Here is a 21,153-nt window from a genome sequence, read left to right as displayed (position 1 = left end):
ATGGTATGCATACATAAAACATTTCTAGAAAAGTTCTGTGAAATTTTTAAAATACAGCTAGATCTTGGTAAACAAGGACTGGGAATTATCCTGTTGTGACCCTTGCTTGGGATGTGCTGAATGAAGGCAGGTTCACTCCTACCATGTAGTAACTATCTAAACAAACACCACCAGACCCCAATATTTGCAGCTTTACACCCTTTAAAAGAGAAAGCTAAATAAATTATTTCTACCCTGCACTGTGAAAGCTCGCAATTTCTGGCTGTGATGAACCGTAATGGGGAGGCAATTAACTTCTTCTCATACTTGAACAAAGGTGTTCCACTACTTTTTTTTTTTTTCCCTAGTGTAGTAGCACCTGTGGCAGCACTGCTCCAGATTTGTTCACCACGTCTTAGGCCCGTTTTGCCAGCTGGTATTGGAAAGAATGTCCAAATGCTGGGTTATTGAGATCGCTAAATTATGTATTTGTGCATGTTTTGGGGATATAGCAGTATGTGTGCCTTTACCAAGTCAGACTTGAACAGCTCTTCTGTCCTGTAAGACCAATGTGGGGCAAATGTCTCAGGACAGCATCCATGGGGATGTGTTCACATTGCACAGAATGCCCTTGCGGTGGAAGCAGAGTCTGACTAATGTGCTTTCTTGGCCCGTTGAAGCCACTCCTGCTTCTCCCCAGCTCTAGCCAAATTCATAAGGCAGGCCAAAACAAACAATAAACATTTCTTGCAGGGTTTATTTTAGTCTGAGTCAGATAATCTGCTGTGAGTTTGACTTAAGACTGCTTCCTTGCCATGAGGAGAAGCTGCATGCTATTTACTAGTTTTTTGCCTATTCTGTAGAATCCGAGGCTAGAACAAAATGAAACTAAATATGGAATCTTTAAGAATCCAAGCTGTCATTCTTTAACAGTATCAAAGCCACCTGACTTAAACCTAAAGTGGGTAGAAAACCTCTGGAGACCCATACAAGTGTTTTCTCTGTACTTGTATCACAAAAACAGTGTATGAGGTTCCAGGTTTTTGAGCCTGGGGACACTGCTTGGCCCCATTTAGGAAGTCTTTGGGAGTAGTAGGGACCTCTTGACTCAAAAAATGTGAGATCTTGTGTAGCAGAACATCAGTGGAGGCTAGAGGCCACTAGGACCAGCAGAGCATAGGGATGCAGTAAGCACAGTCTGAGTCAAGGTAAATTGGAACAGTCTGGCAATCAGCAAAAAGGGCATCTTCATGTCTCATACTGATAGTTTCGCCTTTTGTGAGCATCAAATGCTGAGAGTGCCCATCTGGCAGGTGTGTTCTGGGGAGATAAGCCTCACAAATTTTTTCAGCTTTGTTCTCATGCATGTAAGCTTGTTCTTTGTCACAGGCAGAGGCAATTGTTGAGAGTGCTGGAGATTTCATCAAGGTCTGGTTTTCTCATCTTACAGCCTCTGGCCAAAGGAGCTTTTCTCCGGGGGACGGGATTAAATCTGGCAACAGGACGTTTCACAGCACCTGTGTCTGGCATCTACCAGTTTTCAGCTAATGTCCACATTGGTGAGTGTTGTCCACAGAAACCTTTTCTGTACTGCCTGAGAGCTGCAGGAAGGAGTCCTGGAGAACTCCCTGGGTCCCGTTTGATTTAAAGTATGTGCAATGCCAGCCCTTTGCAGTGAGCTTTCCCTTTGGTACCATGACCCAGACCCCTGTCCTTAGAGCTGGGTGCTTCCCCAGACCGACAGCCACAGCAAGCTCCTCCGTGCAAACCAAACAAATCAATACTTCTTATGGAGATGAGTTTAGGGACCAAATATATTCATGTGCAGAGAACTTAGGGCTTCCATAAAAGACCTTAGAAGAAATGAAGATGGAGAACTGCATCAAGGCAGTTCTGATTGTGTTTTGTCACCAGTGCATTTGTTCAATGGTTTTTAATTATTCAGTGATGAAGTATTTTATAATCTAACACCAGAAGGGTGCTTTCCTGATAAGTTTTGGTGGGTTGACCCTGACTGGATGCCAGGTGCCCACCAAAAGCCCCCTCCTCAGCTGGACAGGGGAGAGAATATGTAACAAAAGGCTTGTGGGTCAAGGTGAGGACAGGGAGAGATTGGTCACCAGTTACTGTCACAGGCGAAACAGACTGGACTTGGGGAAAAATAAATTTAATTTATTGCCAATGAAATCAGAGTAGGATAATGACAAATAAAACCAAAATCTTAAAACACCTTCCCCCAATCCCACCTTTGTCCTTGGGCTGAACTTTACTCCTGATTTCTCCTCTCTCCCAGCAGCACAGGGCGACAGGGAATGGGGGTTTTGGTCAGGTCACCAGATGTTGGTTTTGCCTCTTCCTCCTCAAAGGGAGGACTCACACTCTTCCCCTGCTCCAGCCTGGGCTCCTCTCTCCATGGGGCCAGAGGTCCTGCCAGGAGCCTGCTCCAGCATGGCCTTCCCATGGATCACAGCCTCCTCTGGGCATCCCCCTGCTGCGACGTGGGGTCCTCCACGGGCTGCAGGTGGAGATGGGCTCCACTGTTAAGCCCCATGGGCTGAGGGGCACAGCCTGCCTCACCATGGTCTTCATCACAGGCTGCCAGGGAATCTCTGCTGTGGTGCCTGGAGCATCTCCTGCCCTCTGCACTGACCTGGGGGGCTGCAGGTCCATCTCGTAGCTGGCTGGTGCTGGCCCTGTTGGACATAAGAAACTGCTAGAAGCTTCCCCTACAGAAGCCACCCCTATAGCCCCCCTCTACCAAAACCTTCACATGCAAACCCAATACAGGAGTCACAAGGTTACTGGTGTCTCTGTTAAGCCAAGCACCAGCAACTGGTGGTCTGCTATGTTGTGAAAGTGCTTATATTCCTTCCACTGCTTTCCCTAGACCACAGTGAGTTGAAGAGTAAAGTCCAACTCCGAGCCAGAGATAATGTCCGAGTGTTGATCTGCATTGAATCTCTGTGCCACCGATACACGTGAGTTACTGCGATGCTGTCTTGACAATTATTTTTCTCAGACGGGCCGATGTTTCAACCAACTGTGGAAAACAGGTTCACCAACAGTGAATTTTATATGATAAATGTTTGTAGAACTTTTCTGAAGAATGAAATTCCATTCGCTTTTAGGTTTTATGTGTTTTTTTAAATTCTGATTTTTAACCTTTTGGTGCTAATTACTCTAAATGGCTAAATGTTGTGTATGTTGAGAGAATTGTGAATGAAGTCAGCTGAATCTGGATGTAGCTGAAGGTGCCGAATGCTCAGCTATCATGAACATACAGAGTGAGACAAACACTTTAATTTTGTGCCAGAGGTGGTTAGGTAAATTTTTATAATTTCAGCTGCATCCTGAATGGATCATGGCATCTCACTCATGTTGCCATGGAAGTGCTGGAGTGATGAGAAGAATGAATAGAAGGAAAATAGAGGTGGATGGGTCCTGAGGCAGAAAGTGCAAGGCTTGTACACAGGTGTATGATACCTTCTGGCAGCCCTCAGCTGCCTTCTGGAGCTTGCTCAGATAACCACGCTGAATTTTCCTTTGCTGGGATCCATTAGCAAAACTCTGCTAAAGAATTGTTAGGCCATGGCGACCTTGGGTGTTGCTCCTTATGCACTGGGCCACGGCACCAGTGTACTGGTGGCTGCTCCTGTTTGCTCTGCTTCTGTCATCCTTTCAGCTGCAGCATGTAGGTGCCCTGTGTCTCGGAGAAGGCCAGCTTGCTCTGGAGGAGTTTGGCAAGCTTTGCTTGGAGGAAGGGGCTGCGGAGCCCCTCGGTTGGGCTGAAACACACCCAGCAGAGGGCAATGCCGCTTGCACAGAGTAGCCACTGCATCTGCTTGCAGCTCGGCCCTTTTCAGGGGAGAAAAAATGCCTGGACAGGGCTGTGCAGCTTTGCTGTGCCCTGCCCGCAGCTCTTCCAGTGCAGCTGTAGCAACAGCCTTGCGATAGCACCACTGAAATATAGCCATAAAACGACTCCGCAGGTGTAACCTAAACCCGCCAAAACCATACATTTGCTGCTGGACTGACTGCTTCAGCCCTCACCTTCCCTGCTCCATGAGTCAGAGTGCTGCAAATAGGTCTGACCTCTCTGCAGACGTTTCAGTTTAGTGGTGGGTGAATTTGACATGAAGCCTTGTGTAATAAATAAACCTCTCTTAGGGTTCATTGGCCTGTGGAAAAGACTCCGTTGGTGTCTGTGTACCCGTTAGTAACTAGGGTAAGAGGGAGCTGTGCACCCACTGACATGATGGGAAATCAAGGAGCTTGCAGACTGGAGCAACTGGCACCTCCTTGGCCCTGTAGACTGTTTTACAACCGTTTTTTATGACTGCAGCATTTCAAGTGAGGCAGTGACAGACTGGCTGCAGTCACAATGTTAGAGAAGAATGGGGGTGTAACTTCTTGCCCCTTGAAGGGTTGGCTTATATTCTGGTAAGCTGCAGATCTTAGGGGACATTTCATTTTTGGCACTTGTGAGAATTCCTTTGGATCGTGCTAAGAATGGACCTTAGCCTGATCTGGAAATCTGGGATGCTTGTTGACAGTGAGTGATTTTGGGACAGCCCAGGCCTTTAGTCACAGGGGTAGAACAGGTATGAGTAGGGTAGAATATTACTGCCCTTTTTACAAGTGGCTCTCTCAAATTGCCTTTGCACAGTGCAGATCCCTAGTCCTGTCCTTTACTCTGCATAGCGAAGACCAGTCAGATTCCAGTAATCAGGTGCTGGGTTTTTTTCTTTCTTCAGCATTGATGCTTTTTTCTTTTCACCTATAATAATCTCTTCATTTTAGCAATTTCATCACGAACAGGACTCATGCCCCTAGCCCTTGGATTCCTCGGAGACTGCAAGTCCCACAGAATCTTTTTCTACATGCTTTTGGGATGTGGAAAGATAATCCCTGTTGGGATACGGGAAAATATTGTTGGTTGGTGATGTTGACCTTATGGTATTTCAATAAAGATTTGAGTGAATGAGTGGGTGAGATTTATGAAGCCACCTACAGGATTTAAAAGTGAAATGGATCCTGCAGATCTCCAAGAATGAAAAGCTGTTCTCCCATCCTGATCTCTACTTTACATTGTCTCCAGTTACAGGATCATATAGAAAATCTAGAATCCATTTAAATGGTTTTGAAAAATAAATGAAAGTGACAGTGGTGAGTGTTCCTTCCTGAGATTCCACAAGCTCCCAATTGATTTAAGGCATCTGAGGGAGAACAAAATGTTTCTTCTGGAAGGCTACTTCTGTCTCCAATGACAGTGCCTGTCTATGTCTCTCTCTCCTTTGCTGTCCATTCAGTCAACCTTACAGTGGTATTACTAAAGAAAGGATGTCAGTCTCTGATTGCTTTCAGCATGACTTTAGTCTTGCTTTCTTGTTCTGGTAAATGCAAGCACAAGAGTGACCTGAATAGGAAGCTTCCCTATGGGCCATGGAAACTACTGTGCCTTCCTCATTGCAGGTCTTTCTAGCTGAAAGCTTCTAGAAATCTGTTCTGGCTCTAGCTAGGATGTGTGAACAACCTCTTTGTCACATACAGCCCAGGCAGGTTTATTGGGATGTTCTGAGATTACCTTGCCATCTGAAGAATTTATAGCTACATTCTCCAAAGAACAGGAATAGCAGAATCCTTTTTGTCTTAGAACTGACTCAGATGTTAATTATTTAGATAAAAGCTCTCTGATCTGTGACTCGGTTTTCATCAGTTGTCCAGGGTTGCAGTTTATGGTTGGCTGTCCTGTACGGCTGCCCAGAGTGGAGTGAGTTGGACAGCAGTGGGCATAAAGCGGGATCAGCACTGGCTCCGAGAGCCCTCTCTGTCATATGGTAGATGAGAGTATGGCTGGTCTGGGGCATGGAAGGTGGGTGGAGGGATGGGAATCTGCCTGGACAGACATTCTGCTGGCACAGGCTGAGCTGCCACCCGTGCTTGTGGAATTTCCTGGGGATGTCAGCATACGCAGTCATTCATTTGAGGGAGCTGAAAGAGCCCCGAGGGCTTTCGGCAAAGAGAGATGGAAACTTAGAGGCAAGGAGACAGTTGGAGTAGAAGAGATTAATGGTGGGAAGTTCCCACCCAAGTTAGGCTTTTGGCAGAAGCATACAGACTGAGCTCTTCAGTCAAGGTGGTGCCAAGTGGCTTGCTCTCTCTGGGCCAAATTGCCCCTACCTTTTATGCATGTTATTTCCTTGCAAGGGGGCTGGAAACAGCACGTTTGCACTTGCTCGGTTTCGTCACTACCACTTCATGGAAAAAAGGGAGGAAAGGGGTTGGTTTTCTTGGGAAAACAACTACATCTGCTACCACTGGCTAGGCAGGTATCGGAAGAACTAGCCAGGCGTGGAGCTCTGTGCTTTCGTATTGCTTTGGAATTGAGTTTACAGGAGTTGTTCTGATTGTTGTTGTCTCAGGCACCTCCTTCCACCCTGAATCCTGTACAGAGGAGCTGAGTTAGTGTTCTGTAAACTGCGGGTGCAACAGAGAGCAGTTGTCCTATGTCTTGCTCCTGCAAGGAATATAATGGCTATTAGAATATGATATTAGGAAAACCCAGTGTTGGAAGAGTGACCTGGAGCTCTTCCTTGAATTTTAACTAAAGCACAATTATTTTTTTTTTTTTGTGCTTTTCTGACCCCTGCTCCAAATGTCCTCCCAAAACAGCTTTCAGCTGCAGAATATGTTCTTTCTTTCGTAGGCTGACTGCATATATTAAGGTTGAAATATGCCTTTCACGCTTTGGAAATGGATGAACTGTAATTGGCAGAATGCATATACCTGGGTCTTTGCAGAATAACAAGTGTAGAAACTGTTGTAGGGGTCAGCAAACTGGGATAACTGGTATGGATGGAGACAAATCTAAAGAGCGTGCTTAGCACCTGTTCAAGGCTGGGGAATGGAGACTACAGGACCTTGAGGAAGACCTCTGTCAGAGAAGGTGGCTCCCAGCTCTTGCCTCCAGCTCAGTTTTGTGTTCATAATCCTGTGTGCTCTCTAGGTCTTCCATTAGACGCTACAGTGAGGACAAGAATCTACCATTCTCATTTTGAGGTAGCTGATTACTGCTCGAATCAAGTCAACAGGCCACCTGTTTAGTCCAGATGGGTACTAGAACCAGCAGGTCCTATTTCTAGGGAGGTCATGAGACTACTGTCATTCTGCATGCAAGTATTGTGACTGCCTTCGGTGTTCAAGCAGTTTATTTTTCTTTTTTGCTACTGTTTAGGTCTTTGGAAGTCATTGCTGGTCTGGAAAGTAACAGCAAAATCTTCACTATCTACGTACACGGCTTACTGCAGCTGCAGGTAAGCCCGTGCAGGCGGAATCGCTGTACTGGTTTGCTTGGTGGGCTGTGCGAGGCTCACTTCTCACCAGGAGACGGGGAAGTTTTTATTAATCTTCTTTCTAAGGTTAATGAAGTTAAATGCCTTACTTGGAGTGACTAGAGAGAAGCTGTGGCAGGAACAGGAACAAAAGCCAGACTTGCGTTGCCCATTCTGATCTTAAGCCACAGAAGTAACCTCCCCTCTAAGGAATGACCCTAAATATTTTTCTTTCTCAAATCTCCCTTGCATTGTTAAGATGGTAATTGTATTTCCCATTTCATAGCAGGGGATGTGAAGCACAAATGGCCACTTGACTAGTCACCCAAAATGATGCTAGTGCAGTAGGAGTCTAGTCAAGGAATAAATCTATAGCACAGTTTCACTACAGAAAATTTCTTCCACTAAATCAAGACTGTAGTGTTGCAGTAAAAAAAAATATTTGATCAGGTCCTGTTCCCAGGAGGGAAAAGGGCAGGAGGCTTCTGTGCTTAGTTCATGGCAGTGAAATGCTTTCCGCCCCCGCCCCCCCCCCCTTTTATGCTGGGATGAAGCATCAGATATTTTCCCTTTCCCTCTTTTCTCTCGGCAGGCTGGCCAGTACACCTCCATATTTGTGGATAACAGTGCTGGAGCTCCCATCACCATTCAGAACGGATCAGATTTTATGGGCATGTTAATGGGCGCGTAACGTCATCTGCAGCAGCGTAGCAGGGAAGGATATGAATTAGAGCCTTGCAGTGTATATTTGACTGAAGAAACCTTTACTTTGACTCTTGAAGACTGCTTCCTTGTAACTGTTGGCATCTTTTTAAACAAGCAAAGAGCCTTTCCTTTCACAGATACTCCAGCTTGCTTTCAGAGGCTACTGCTTTTCAAGGTCCACACCAGTTCATTCATCGTAAAAAAATATACTTTTATAATTCAGAAATAAACTGTAATATTTAATTTGTGCTTCACCAGATGCTCACTGAACAGTACTCTGAGATTTGGAATTTGTTGCATTATAACTTTATTTCACAATAGCACTTGTAATCAGCATGTCTTTTGGGATTGATTGTGGGGTGTTTGAGTTTGTAAATGAAGGATTGAGAGGGGAAGTAAAGAAGTGACTATATTCTCTGTGTTATGGAGGAAGAGGCAAGGATTTGCAAAACTGCTTTTCTCATGCAATTGTGAACGGTATAGGCCCTCTCTCATGTTCAGAATTGGATATATTTGACAAAAAGTATATTGAATTCTCAGACAATGTGTGCTTCACAGATGGGAATCCAAGGTCTGAACTCTTTATTGTGGTTCTTTGTATCTAAGTATTGCCTTGATCTTACTGATGAAGCTGAATACCTTGCTGCCTGTGCAGTTTTGTTGTTATGAAAAGGTAAGGCCAATGGCACCAGTTCTAGCACGAACTCCCTTACTTGTGTTCTTATGTTTTAGTAAGATATACATGTGGTTTTGGACTGCATCACATAAACAGCATCCTCTCAGGTGCCGTATAATCATTTGTAAATGCGTCAAATGTATTACACTGGTTGTCAGAAGCCTGGCAAAGACAGTGAGGGTAGCAGCCCCGGATCAGATGTGTCACCTATTTGGTGCTTGTTCAATGCCAGTGAAATAATAAAAGAAAACATGGGGCAAGGCTTGCTTCCATCAGGCGGCCAGGATCATAGGGAGTCTATCTGGGCTGTGCTTGGAGGTTGAAAGTGCTGCCAAAGACTGTCCAAAAGACCGTCCAGTGGATGTTTTCTGGATTTCTACACATCTGTTTGCAAATGTAAGCATGTGAGATCGAGCCCCCAGAGCAGCTTTGCATATAGCTCCTGGCTACAAACTCATTCTGATTAAGTAAAAGGGTGTTGCCATTTCACGGGGTTAAGGTGTGTTACCCAAGATGTGGTAACATCCCTGTGATTAAAAAAAACCACACTCGTTTAACGTACCTCTGTAGCTTTCCCTTTCAACAGACACCTGGCCCTTTTATTGATTCAACTTAACTAAGGACATACTTGTATAACAGTGTCCTAAATAGATGGTAGCAAGGCCCAGAAGGGCATCCACGTACTTCTTCTTGAATATTTGCAGTGAAAGGAAGATATCCCTTGTGTAGTATTGCGACCTTTGATCAACTGCAGTATCTTCGTTCAAGGGAAACAAAGGCTGCTGGGGACAGCAGAAGGCATGTAAAAAATGTCATCTGTCGCTGGGTCTGTTCAGGTTGGCCAATATATGATGTTTCTACAAGCTCCAGTAACGCTGCTGTTGAGGTTGGTGGTATGCAAAGATGTCTGTCTTCGAGAGCTGTGGAAATACCTGCTGTAAAACAGGCATGGCTGAAACTGCTTTTGGGTTTTTTTCATCTCTATTATAAATACCTTGAGACAGAGCTTTAAGGATAAATGGTATTTTTTCCTTTGCGAAGAAAGTATTGAAGTGATACCTATTGGAGGAGGAAGGAGAGGGTACAGGGAATGATACAGTAGTGCTGTGACACAAGTAAACACAGGTAAATTCTGCTTTCTAGTCAATGGAATGCAGTTGTTCTAACTGGACCTGTGTGGCTGTCTAAAGTACAGCAGCTATGAATGTTTATATATTCCTTCTTGCTCCACAATACATACCAGAATTCCTATGGATTTATTTTTTTTTTTCATAGTATACTTTGGGGAGAATCTGCTTTTAAGCATAAACTGGGTGCTGTGCTGGCAGAGGGGAGTCCACAGCTATCGAAGCATAGCAAGCAGCAGCAGCGGTCATCTCTGGAGCTTCAGATAGCACGAGCCACGTGTGAATATCACTAAACCCTGTCGATAAAGATTGGCTGTTTACACTGGGGTTTGATGGAGTAAGTGTAGTCAGGGCAAGTGGCCTGTATCCCAGCATGTATAGCTATACTGTCCTTTGTTCTGTGTGAATATTTGTAATAAATTGGGCTGTTTTGTGCATGACTTACAGCAACATAATCAACGTGGTGTGACATTCAAGCGTACATTGGTATATATAGGGGTTTTGAACCGAGTCTCACTGTTCTTGGTAAATCTGAGTTAAAATATTTATTTGGTTGTAGAACTAAAAATGTTTGTCAGACTCTGTTTTGGGATTTGTGACTCTCTTTTCCCCACTCTTTGCTGGTTTACTCTCACGATCTTCTTAGTAGGAGACACACTCGTTCTGCCTTTATACTACTGCTCCTTTATTTGTATAAAGACTGCTGCCCTGACGGTTTCCCTGGTGTGCTAGCAGCTGTCAGACAGTCCTAGGAACACACAGCCCAAACAGCGAAGGCTTAAATCTCCCTCGGCAGGAGCAGTGATTGCCTGTGGGTAGTGTCAGAGAGAGGAGCAGACCTCTCCCCGGCGTCTGTCGGGGAGCCACGCTGCCCTTCTGCTCCCGCTGGGGAAAGGAGCCGGATTAGCGGAGGACACGGACATCGCATCTCTTTGTCTGTCCCGAGTTCACAGTCACCACTGGAAAGCTTGTGGGGTTTCAATCAGCTCGTTTTATTCTCCAGATAGAGGGTTGTCCCTTAAGGAGCTTTCCTACGCATCTCCAAGGTCTTGTAGCCAAAAGACCTTTTTTTTTTTTTTTTTTTCTTTTTTCTTTTTTAGGAGTCTTTCAGCTCTGAATGCTAGCAGGCTGCACTCCTGGGGCTTCAGGCAGCGTGAGATTGTCCGTCCAGCAGCAAGATGGGGCAGAACAGGTTGAAACGGCCAAGAAGCGAGCTGAGAGTGGGGCCTCCAGCGCCGGGGTGCAGCGAGTGTGCAAAACTCATCACTATTATGGACACGAGCCTCCTGGCTGGGCTGCGGGTGAGACAAACACCCTGCAAGGCTTCCGCGCTGTTTGGAGAGCAAGGAGATTAATGGTGTGCGAAGCAAAGTTTCAGTGCTCCTCTGTAGTCATAAAATTTATAGTCCCAGAAAATGGAAGGACTCGAGGGGACTGAGTTCGGTATGAAGAAGTTGTTTATAACAAAATAAAACCCACGTGCTTGAGCCTATGGTTTAACGGCCAAGTGTTTTAAGCCTGCTCGGTGGCAATGGCTATTTGTGGGTGCAAGGGGAGAAGTCTAAAAGAGGCACAATTAAATGGTGTCTCTTTTTTTTTTTTTTTTTTTTTTTCTCCTGGGTCCTTCCAGCATGCTCAATGCACTATCAGTATGAGCTGGGGCAGGGGGGATATGATGGGGGCACCTCTATTGAGGTCCTAGCAGAATAGGAAACACAGTTGCTGCTTTTTTTGCACACACACACACACACTTTTTTTTTTTTCCTTTAGCATTTCTAAGTTTAGGGTTTCAGGGAAACTGGAGGTAAGAAAAGGTACATCTCACTGGAACCAGTTCCTTTCTTACCCTCATCTTTGACTGCTTCACAGGAATGTTTGCACAGAAGCGCCTTCAAAAAAGTTTCAAATATTTATAACTTGTACTCGCAGTCATAATTTGTTCAGGTACTGTATATATACTATTGATAGTACATATATATTCAGGTACTCTATATAGTGTGTATATATATATATATATGTATACTAGTTCAAGAACACTTGCAAAGAGGTTCTTGTGACACCCCCCACGGATCAGTGAATCTTCACCAAATCTCTGCTGCCTTCACCATGCCCTTGCTCACTAACCCTCCTGGCCCCTTCCTCTGCAAAACCTCACTCAATCCTTGCAGCCACCCACATCAAGCTTTTTGCTGTGTGCACAGCTCAGATTCAGACAAAACCACTGCGAATCACCGTGGTTTTGTTAGGGCTAATGGTCTCTGCAGATCCCTCTTGAACGAGGGAGGTGTGTTCGCTATCCAGAGTTTTGCACCCTCTCGTGAATTTTTCCTGCCCGAAAGCTTCTTCCTTCTAAGATGCTGACACTGAGTTTCGTACTCTGGTCCTGTAAGACTCACTGAGCTCGGTATTCTCGTTGCTCTGGTTGCTGCACTTCCCCCTCACACAGGCTGCGATGTAAAGCAGTGGGCTTTGCTGCTTGGCTTGTATTTCAGCACCAAGAACCCAAACCCTAGGATGAGCACAGACCACTAATTTCAATGTCTACAAAAGTTATCATCTTCACTCCTAATTCCTGATTCTAAATGGAATCCAGCTATAAGTTTCCAGCTTCAGGCTACAGTTGCTTGCTTAGCACGATGGCAAATGTCATTGCCTTGTGCTTCTGGAACATGCCTCTGCCTTGTCTCAAAGGTCTAAGCTAGGTAGTGCTTTATATAAATATATATATATTTTTAATATTTTATATATAAACCTTATAGGAGTTTTTTTAGCTCCTATATTGGGTACCCTCACAGAATGTGCTGGTAAGTGTGGTTTCTGAGCCTGACAGAGAGCCCACTGAGCCTGGTGGAAAATCTGGCGAGAGTGCTAGCAATTCGCCCCAGAATATAGGTATTTGGTCTAGTCCAGGGCTTAACTCCGGAGCTGCCTTTCAGGTGTGCTCCTGCTGGCACAGCCACGATCAATTTTGCCCTCTGAGCTATATTGACAAAAGATTGCTGCATCGTCCTAATCCTGCTGCTTTTCGCTTGTCTCGTGTTTACCACTGTGCAAGCTGGCTCAGAAGGACGCAGCGCAGTGCCGGATCAGCCCTTCCCACGTGGAATCTGCAGTGGGTTGTATTTAATCCACACAGAGCCTTGAAGCAGCCCTTGGACAAGCTGTTAGGAGCTGAGCAAAGCTACCTCCACAATGCCAGGCTTGTCCCGTTTGCACCCTTGCTCTCTCTGCTAACTGCTTCAGACCAATAAAAGCAATCTTCCAAGCACCGAGATTCCAGCTGCAGGCACTCCATGAATATTTTCCCTGGCTGGGAGCTGACAGGTTACGGGGTTTTAAGTTCTATTCGAATTTCACGTTTTGTAAATTATTTCGATGCCACACTCCAGACTGACTCCAGGGGTATTTATGTTGGATTAGCTGCAGATTGCCTGCCTTTCCTCACTCCATAGAAGAGGGCCCAGCACATGTAAACTTCTCTTGAATGGCAGGCTATTAACTGTCGAGCAAAATGAATAGTTTGTCATATAAAACTCTTGTTATAAATAGGCGCAGGTTATAAATCAGTCCAGAGGACAATGACGAAATCAGAGAGACCCTTTCCAAGCATCTCTGCGGGGAGCCTGCAAATAGAAGTGATCAACAGAACGTTAGTTACAGGCTTAGTCTTCAAGGAAAACTCCAGGGTAATTTGAAAACCATTCTGAATTGGTGACTAGTAAAAAAAGCAGAGTCACTTAGCCCGATATAGGTATTAATACTAGATGATACTTGGGAATTAATACCACATACTTCGGCGTTGTAACTGCTGCAGTGGAGAGAGCCCCAACAGCAGACTCCAGAGAGCTGGATCTGTTAGGCTTCCATGGAAAGTTCGGGTGTGGATGACCCTGTAAAAATAGAACTGGGAACCCTGAGTCCCTCTTGCTTTGTGTGTTTGCTTATATCTACGGCAAGATATCAAACTCTCATTGATCACAGAGCCTCACCTCGCTCAGCAGCTTTATTTAATGCTCAGGTTAGGCTGGTGTCAATGAAGACTAAAAGGCTGTGACATCAGGGATTCAGGTGCACCAAATTTCCTGCAGGACAGCTAATCTCCTGCAGAGCTTCTGGGACTTGGTATTCCCCTAATAAATAACCAGTGGTGAAAGGATGGGTAAGTATTTCTAATAAGTTTTTATGAGTACTGGATCCCCGTGGAGTGGAGGAGCTGCGTCTGCTTGTTGGTCTTGTAAGTTTACCATTCGTTTGATGTTTTGGGGCAAAAAAATGTGTTTGTTTGTTACGACTTAGATGACCTCTATTTCTCAGGCTTAGAAAGGATCTAGTGTTTTTATTTCCTCTGTGGCAAGCAGTTCTGATTTAAAATAGCCCCTGGGCTCCCAGGTAGCCTTGAGAATAGGCAGGTCAGGCCATAGGAGTTTGAAATGAGTCCTTCCTTATGGCTCTTTGGGAGGTTTGAAATGTCTAGGAGAGCTGCTGGAGTATGCCTTGTGATCTCCCAGGCTCAACTGTGGGAATGTTCTAGCTCCCTTTATCCTGAAATATGAGATGGGGAGGCTAGGCTGCCGGCTAGGGCAATGATCTTATGTCTTTGTGGCTGAAGCTAGAATATTCCAGAATAACTGACCTGGCTATTAACCTAATGTCATTTTGGGTTGGGTCTGATTCTGTTGTGCCTCGCAGGGGCTCGGTGCGCAGGGATGGAGCGTGTGCCCTTTTAGTAAGTCTTACGCTGAAATCCCAAATCTGAGCCGCAGTGCTGGGGCACCTGAGCTGGGTTTGCTTCCAGCACAGGCTTGATGAAGATGTGTCCGCAGACTCTGTGCTGCTTCCCAGACCCCTCCGTGCCAGGGGCTTGGCACTGCCTGTACGAGGATGGGCTTGGAATGTCTACATGAGAATCGTGGCACGGTGGGGCTGGAAGGCACCTCTGGGATCATGGGATCACCGTGTCCAGCCCCTGCTGGAGCAGGTTCCCCCCGAGCAGGCTGCACAGGATCCATCCAGGTGGGTTTGGATGTCTCCGGAGAAGGAGACCCCACAGCCTCCCTGGGCAGCCTGCCCCCTGCTCCATCACCCTCAAGGTAAAGAAATTCTTCCTCATATTCAGAAGGAACTTCTTGTGTTGCAGTTTGTGCCTGTTGCCCCTTGTCCTGCTGCTGGGCACCACTGAGAAGAGCCTGGACTCTGGAAAAAAGGGGTTGGAAGGTCCTCTTGACCCTGGCCCTTAGAATATTTGTAGGCGTTGGTAAGATCCCTTCTCAGTCTCCTTCAGGCTGAACAGCCCCAGGTCTCTCAGCCTTTCCTCACAAGGGAGATGCTCCAGCCCCCTCATCACCTTTGCAGCCTCTGCTGGACCCTCTCCAGTAGTTCCCTGTCCCTCTGGAACTGGGGGCACAGCACGGTCTCACCAGGGCAGAGCAAAGGGGAAGGATCCCTTCCTTTGACCTGCTGGCTGTGCTCCTCCTCATGCACCCCAGGATCCCACTGGCCCCTTGGCCACCAGGGCACACTGCTGGCCCATGGGCAACTCGCTGCCCATCAGCACTGCCAGGCCCTTCCCTGCAGAGCTGCCCCCCAGCAGGTCACCCCCAGCTCGTGCTGGTGCCTGGGGCTGTCCCTCCCCAGGGGCAGGACCCCACACGTGCCTTGGTTGAACTCCATGAGGTTCCTCAGCCCTCCAGCCTGGCCAGCTCTGGCTGAAGGGCAGTGCAGCCTCTGGGCTACCAGCCAGCAGAGGGAAGGTAGCCAGGAGAGCAGGGCTGGGGAGATGGGAGGCGTGCTGGCGGGGAGCTTCGCACCCTGCTTTAAGGAAAAGGCTGGAATTAACATGGAACAGTGAACACAGCCCACCGGCTGCCCTGTGCCATGGCTGTAACACACCACAAAGTTACCGTGAAGCACCAAAGCTCCTTGGGTCCTCCCTTGCGGCTCCCTGCAGGTGCTGGCTGAAGCCACACATGATAAAGGTCAGGTTTATGGGAATCCCCCTGGGGCTTTGCTGACCTGCTGTGTGGTTTTAGGCTCTAGGAACTAGCAAGAGCTGCATCCCACTTCGGTCCACCCCAGGGCTGAAGCAGATGCCTATAACAGCAATACCAAACCCATGCAACAGCTCTGTCCTATGTACAGTTAAACTTCCCTGCACGGATCCGTCATTCTCTAGTTGCCTATAGGCAAATAAATCTGCCTGGAGGGAGGAAGAAACAGTGGAAGAAACAGTTTGGAAATGTCTGTTGTGCCTTTTTCTTGGCTGCGTGATCAGTTAATCGGCTTGTGTGGAGGCCGCAAATGGAAGCGAGGGGAACATCGGCTGGAAAATTGCGCAGCGGCGAGTGGGGGTGCGGAGCCCTGCGCTGCAATGACGGGGCTGGGGGGGCTCAGCCTGGAGAGGAGGGGGCTCGGGGGGGACCTGATCACTCCCTACAGCTGCCTGACAGGGGCTGTAGGCAGGGGGGGTCGGTCCCTTTTCCCCAATAACAAGTGACAGGACAAGAGGGAACGGGCTCGAGTGCACCAGGGCGGGTTTATATGGGATATGAGGGAAAATGTCTTCACCAAACGGGTGGTGAAGCCCTGGCACAGGCTGCCCAGGGAGGCGGTGGAGTCACCATCCCTGGAGGTGTCTAAAAACCACATGGATGCGGCGCTCAGGGACATGGTTTGGAGGTGGGCTTGGCAGTGCTGGGGTAACGGGTGGACTTGGTGAGCTTAAAGGTCTTTTCCCACCGAAATGAGTCTGTGATTCTATGGCAGGTGGGTGGGGGCTGCCCAGCACAGACCCTAGGGTTATCGATGAGTGGCTGCCTCTGCCGTGTCCCCCCCTTGTGCCAGGTGTCAAGACAGCTCAGGGGTCCCCCCACGCAGTGCCAGCCTCCCTGGGAATGGCTGCTCTACCCTTAGGGGTTTGGAGAAATATTTGATGTACACGGATGAAGAACAAGTGAGAAACTGGACATTGCATGGGGAACAGCATTTTGTGTTTCCATAAAATCTTTCCATGAGTTTTGTGGATTCTAACGTTAGGATCTTAAATCTCATTCGAGGCACTTGCTTCTTTGCTAGATCGGCTCTGTGCTTTGGTTCTTGGCTGCAGCTTGTCATTTTTTGGCAAAGAAAATATTGTGCTTGCTGTTTGTTTGGCATAAACATTGTTTGCATGTTTGTTTTTTCACTGGCTTGTTTATTTTTTTTTCTGCCTGCTGTTTGCTCTCCCTCTAGCTGTGGCTAGCTTGTAGAGCACTGAAAGAGCAGATGGAGTTGTCAGAGCTCTCTGGAAAGGCGGCTCAGCCATGATCCTTTCTTGGAAAAGTGATGCTGGTGGATGGGATGGAGGGAGAATGGCAGCTGGGGCTGTAGCTGGCAGGAAGGAATTGGCTAAGAGCTCGTCGTCTTGCTCTGGTTAAGGAACGTTTCTCTTCACCACGTGCTTTTTCCGAGCTCGTCTCCCTGCAGGAGCTGGGTGCTAAGGACGGGCTGGTGTGGGGAGCTGGATGGGCGCTGGGTCAAGGGGGGCAGAAAACCAACGTGCTCTGAACTCCGGGAGGGAAGGAGCAAGGTCGTGTCCTGGGCATCCCTGTTGTCTCTCCCTCAGGCACTCGTGGCTCATTTGGAAACACCTGCCAACTTTCCCAGCCTTTTTCTTTTGGCGAGATGTGGGGGATCCCTTAAGGGAGATGCACCGGGACGGGCAGCAGGTCCCCTTGGCTGGCTAGCCCGCAGGCTGGCCAGGGCAGCCCTTGGGCACCCACCGAGGCTGAGGGTGGCACAAAGCTCCAAGCAGCACCGGCTGCCAAACCCATCAGCTGGGACATCTGTGTGGCCAGGAAACCAAATTTCAGGAGATGTGAGAAAACCTTCAGTGTAGCTCTAGCTGCAAGGAGAGGAAAAAAAAGCTTTAAGGACAGTTTTTAGCCCCTTTAAATTAGCTCTGCTCTCTCAGGTGTCTCCTTTGACAGGTTACGGGATGTTTGCTCTGTGCGTGTTACACGTGAGATCTCATAAAACTTTACAAGATAATGAAGTTTAGGTTGTTTGCTGCTTTTTTTTTTTTCTTTTTGTTTAAAGCAAAGTTCTCAAGGGCTGTTGTAATTATCAAACCCTCTTTTTCCCAGCAAAGGGTGCCGGGAGTTGCCAGTAATCTATAAAACAGGAATGACAGTCAGTCTGGGGGAAATGATCTCAAACAGTATAAATATCTCCAACCAGGTTTTGGTTTGAAGGTTTTATGAAGTGATAGAGATTCTGGGGATGTTTTTACAAGAGGCTGGACAGAGAGGAACAGGGCAGCTCCTGTGGGTAGCTGTGCTCTTGCCCTTAGGGTTGAAGCCTGGAGGCTCCTTCGAACTCTGAGTATGGCTGTTGTAGCCTGAGGGGACGCGCACTTGCCCATGGGAGCACATACGTCTCGGAGCAAGAGAAAGGACAAGCTGGGTTCTGTTTCCAGCACTCCCATTGACCTGCTTGTTGACCTTGGGCAAGATCCCTCATCCTTTCTGTGTCTCGTCTAGTTGAGCCACGAGCCCCTCAGGAAAGGGTCTTTGGTGGGTTACGCAGCCAGTATGTAAGGCTCACACGAGGTTGAAGAGTTCTAGAGCTCTCTGAAGTTGACCTTAGGTATCGCCTGGTATCCCAGCTGACCAGTAAGAATATTGTGTGAAGAGTGCTGGTGCTTTACAAGCAGGAGTAAGTCCTGTTAACACTCTCCTAAGTGGCGAGAGCAGTAATTTCCTCCCGCTGAGATGAAGGGTCGGGAGTTCAATGGGTTCAAGGCTTTTGCATAAGGGTACTAGCACTGAAGGAGCGTATCGTTCTTCCACCCAGGGAAAAAGTCATCAGCCTTCCTGAAACCTCCTGATGAAAATTAAATGGAAATTTCCCTGGGAGTGGGAGGAACGTGTTCTCTGAAACCTTTCTGGGTCATCCCCCCCTGGGCAGGCTGGTGCCTTTGCATTGCCAGAGGTGTTCTGCAGTCAGAGGTGAGGAAACGCTGACCTCAGACGATGATATTTCCAGTTCCAACCGCAGGCAGGAGCTACTGGAAATACCATCCTTTTGAAGGGTCCAGTCTTGCCACGCTGTCATCTGTGGTTTGGGGAAATCCACGCAATTAGATCTCCCCGCGGAGTGCCGTTGGGGGGCCATGCAGCAGGCCTGGCTCCTACAGCCGTGGATCCCCAGCTCCGTCAAAACGCCGAGTGATCACTTGATGCTGGTTCCTGACCTTGTCATTACCTTGAACCGCAGGGAATCCGAGACTGGAATTGCAGACTGGTACCTCTTTGATCTCCTTCTCACTCTCTTGTGTTGTCATGACTGATGACAGGCTATTTGAAAACCGCTGCGGTGTCTGATGCGATCCGAGGGGTGCGCTGAGCTCTGGGTTCCTCCCATTGCAGACCTGTGAAGCGATTGGAGAAGAGTTTATTTTCCACTTCAGTTTATCAGAGCTTTTGAGTGCCTGGGGCAAGGTGGGGGTGAATACTGTGTTAAAAGTAACTTTTTTTTTTTAATCAATTAACTACCTAACTTTCATGCTCTGAAAAAGAAACTAAAGTATGTGTGACATCCAAATTCTGCGCATAAAAATCCCATTTTGTCATAATAAAATGTGTCGGGTTACTTGTCTGGAGGCTATTCATCTTGCAATAACAGACGTGTGGCCGTCAGCAAGTGTCCACACATCCCTGTGCATCTTGTGGCTGCGGGGATGATCTCGTGAGACCATCACACGGGCTCTAATGGGCTTCGTCATGCCGCGGGTGAACGGGGCCATGTGGGGTGCTCGGGGGACACTCGCTCCTGTCCCTCTGGATCTCTGCAACAGGACATACGTCCCCTTCCCAAAACAGGTCACTGCCATGGAGCTGGAGTGTGCAGAGCTGCCGAGAGCGACGCGCAAGGGAGCAGCCTGCAGCCAGTCTGGCTCCAGCAGATCTGGTGTTCCTGGAATTGGTCCCTGCTTACATATTTACTCTAAAAGGAAAACGCCAGGGAAAGAGGGAGGGACTGTCAGCGGTGCTAGACATCTCGGTACTGGATCTCCAGCCGCTGCCCTTCGCCTTGCTGGGGCTCAATGGGTTACATTCTTCTTGCTTCCCCCGGTTTTGAACAAACAGGAGCTGGAGCCTTGGGGAATATTAAGAGTGATAGGGATCTTCACCTAATGCCCCCGGGCCATCCTGAGGAAGCCATTAGCTTAAAGCTCTGCAGGAAACAGGGTCTGATAACAGGAGAGGTAGAGGGTGGGTGGGGGGAGAGGAAGGTCTGGTAGGACGCTCCTTCACCAGCCATGGCAGCTGTCTGGGCCTGGAGGAGGAGGAAATGGCAAGTTTTCCGGTCTGGGACTGGAGGAGGAAGAGGACACGGGAAGCTTTCCACAGGCTCGGTGGGTGTGTGGGGCTGCTGCCCGTGTTCCTGCTGGTGGGCAGCCTGCGTGGGGCCGGAGGGAGCTGGGCAGTGGGATGCAGGTGGACACGTGTGCCCACCAGAGCCTCTCCTGAAGCTCTGTCTACCTGTTGAGAAGCCAGTCTGCCTCCCCCGCTCCCCCCCACCTCATTTTCCAAGCCATCATTAATGATAAAGCCATCCAAACCTCTGCATTTTAATGTTAGCCCTCATTGCTTGGAGGGAACATACTAAGAGTCAAGAATTAGTGTTTGCTGTGTGCAAACAAGGTGCCCCCTCCCCCCCCCCCTTCCCTCCCCAGCCAGTCTGCGCGCCGCCCATCAGCAGCAGGGAACGGCGCGGTGGGTGTTCGTGGACAAGGCTCCCCATTCCACAGGGATGCCTGCGGAGCTGCTGCCTGTCCTTGCCCAGCTCCAGTGGGACTCAGCCGCTACACGCTGGATGAGGATCTGATTTCCAGCCCTGAGGGCTTGGAACCACTGTGGTGCTCATCTCCAGGAGGGGCAGTTCCAAACGAGCTCTGTCTCCGCTGGACCACTGAGGCCACCCCTCCCCCTTCCAGCCAGCCTAGCTAACCTCAAGGATGGCTCTGCCTTCCCCCTCTCATGCCCAGTGGAATCACACAGGCATTTGGGGTCATAAGGAATGTGCTGGTTTGACTCTGAAAACTCAGCGGGAGCGTTTGCTAAAGACACAGCGTAGCTGTACTGGGACCAAAAAAAAGGAGGAGTGGGGCAATGGAAAAAATGATGGTTCCCGAGCGCGGCCAGGTTCCTGCCACCCGTGTCCTCATGCTGCTAGCAGCATTGCCCAGGGACTGCTGCCGTGCTTTAATGACCCTAACGAAGTGGCAGTGCGTGGTGCGGAGCCCGCACCGCTTGCATCCAGTATCCCTGGGTCAGGTCTCTGACTGCTGATGCTT

The 21,153-nt window shown here is 48.2% G+C and overlaps 1 protein-coding gene across 4 annotated transcripts in view; it reads left to right on the top strand.

Annotated features, from left to right (window-relative positions):
• Positions 1-10,778, top strand: part of C1QTNF12 (C1q and TNF related 12) — a 28,786-nt gene extending 18,008 nt beyond the window's left edge. For all 4 annotated transcript variants that reach the window (XM_040588571.1, XM_040588570.1, XM_040588573.1 and 1 more), the window contains 4 exons: positions 1,430-1,538; positions 2,867-2,957; positions 7,214-7,292; positions 7,903-10,778. In XM_040588571.1, coding sequence (XP_040444505.1) covers positions 1,430-1,538; positions 2,867-2,957; positions 7,214-7,292; positions 7,903-8,001 — 378 coding nt within the window. In that variant the 3' untranslated portion in view covers positions 8,002-10,778. The remainder of the gene's footprint in view (positions 1-1,429; positions 1,539-2,866; positions 2,958-7,213; positions 7,293-7,902) is intronic.
• Positions 10,779-21,153: the final 10,375 nt, after the last annotated feature.

Source organism: Falco naumanni, chromosome 3, assembly GCF_017639655.2.
Source record: "Falco naumanni isolate bFalNau1 chromosome 3, bFalNau1.pat, whole genome shotgun sequence".
NCBI classification, from domain to species: domain Eukaryota; kingdom Metazoa; phylum Chordata; class Aves; order Falconiformes; family Falconidae; genus Falco; species Falco naumanni.
Note: the sequence above shows the minus strand (reverse complement) of the source record. Positions and strands in the feature narration are given on the sequence as shown.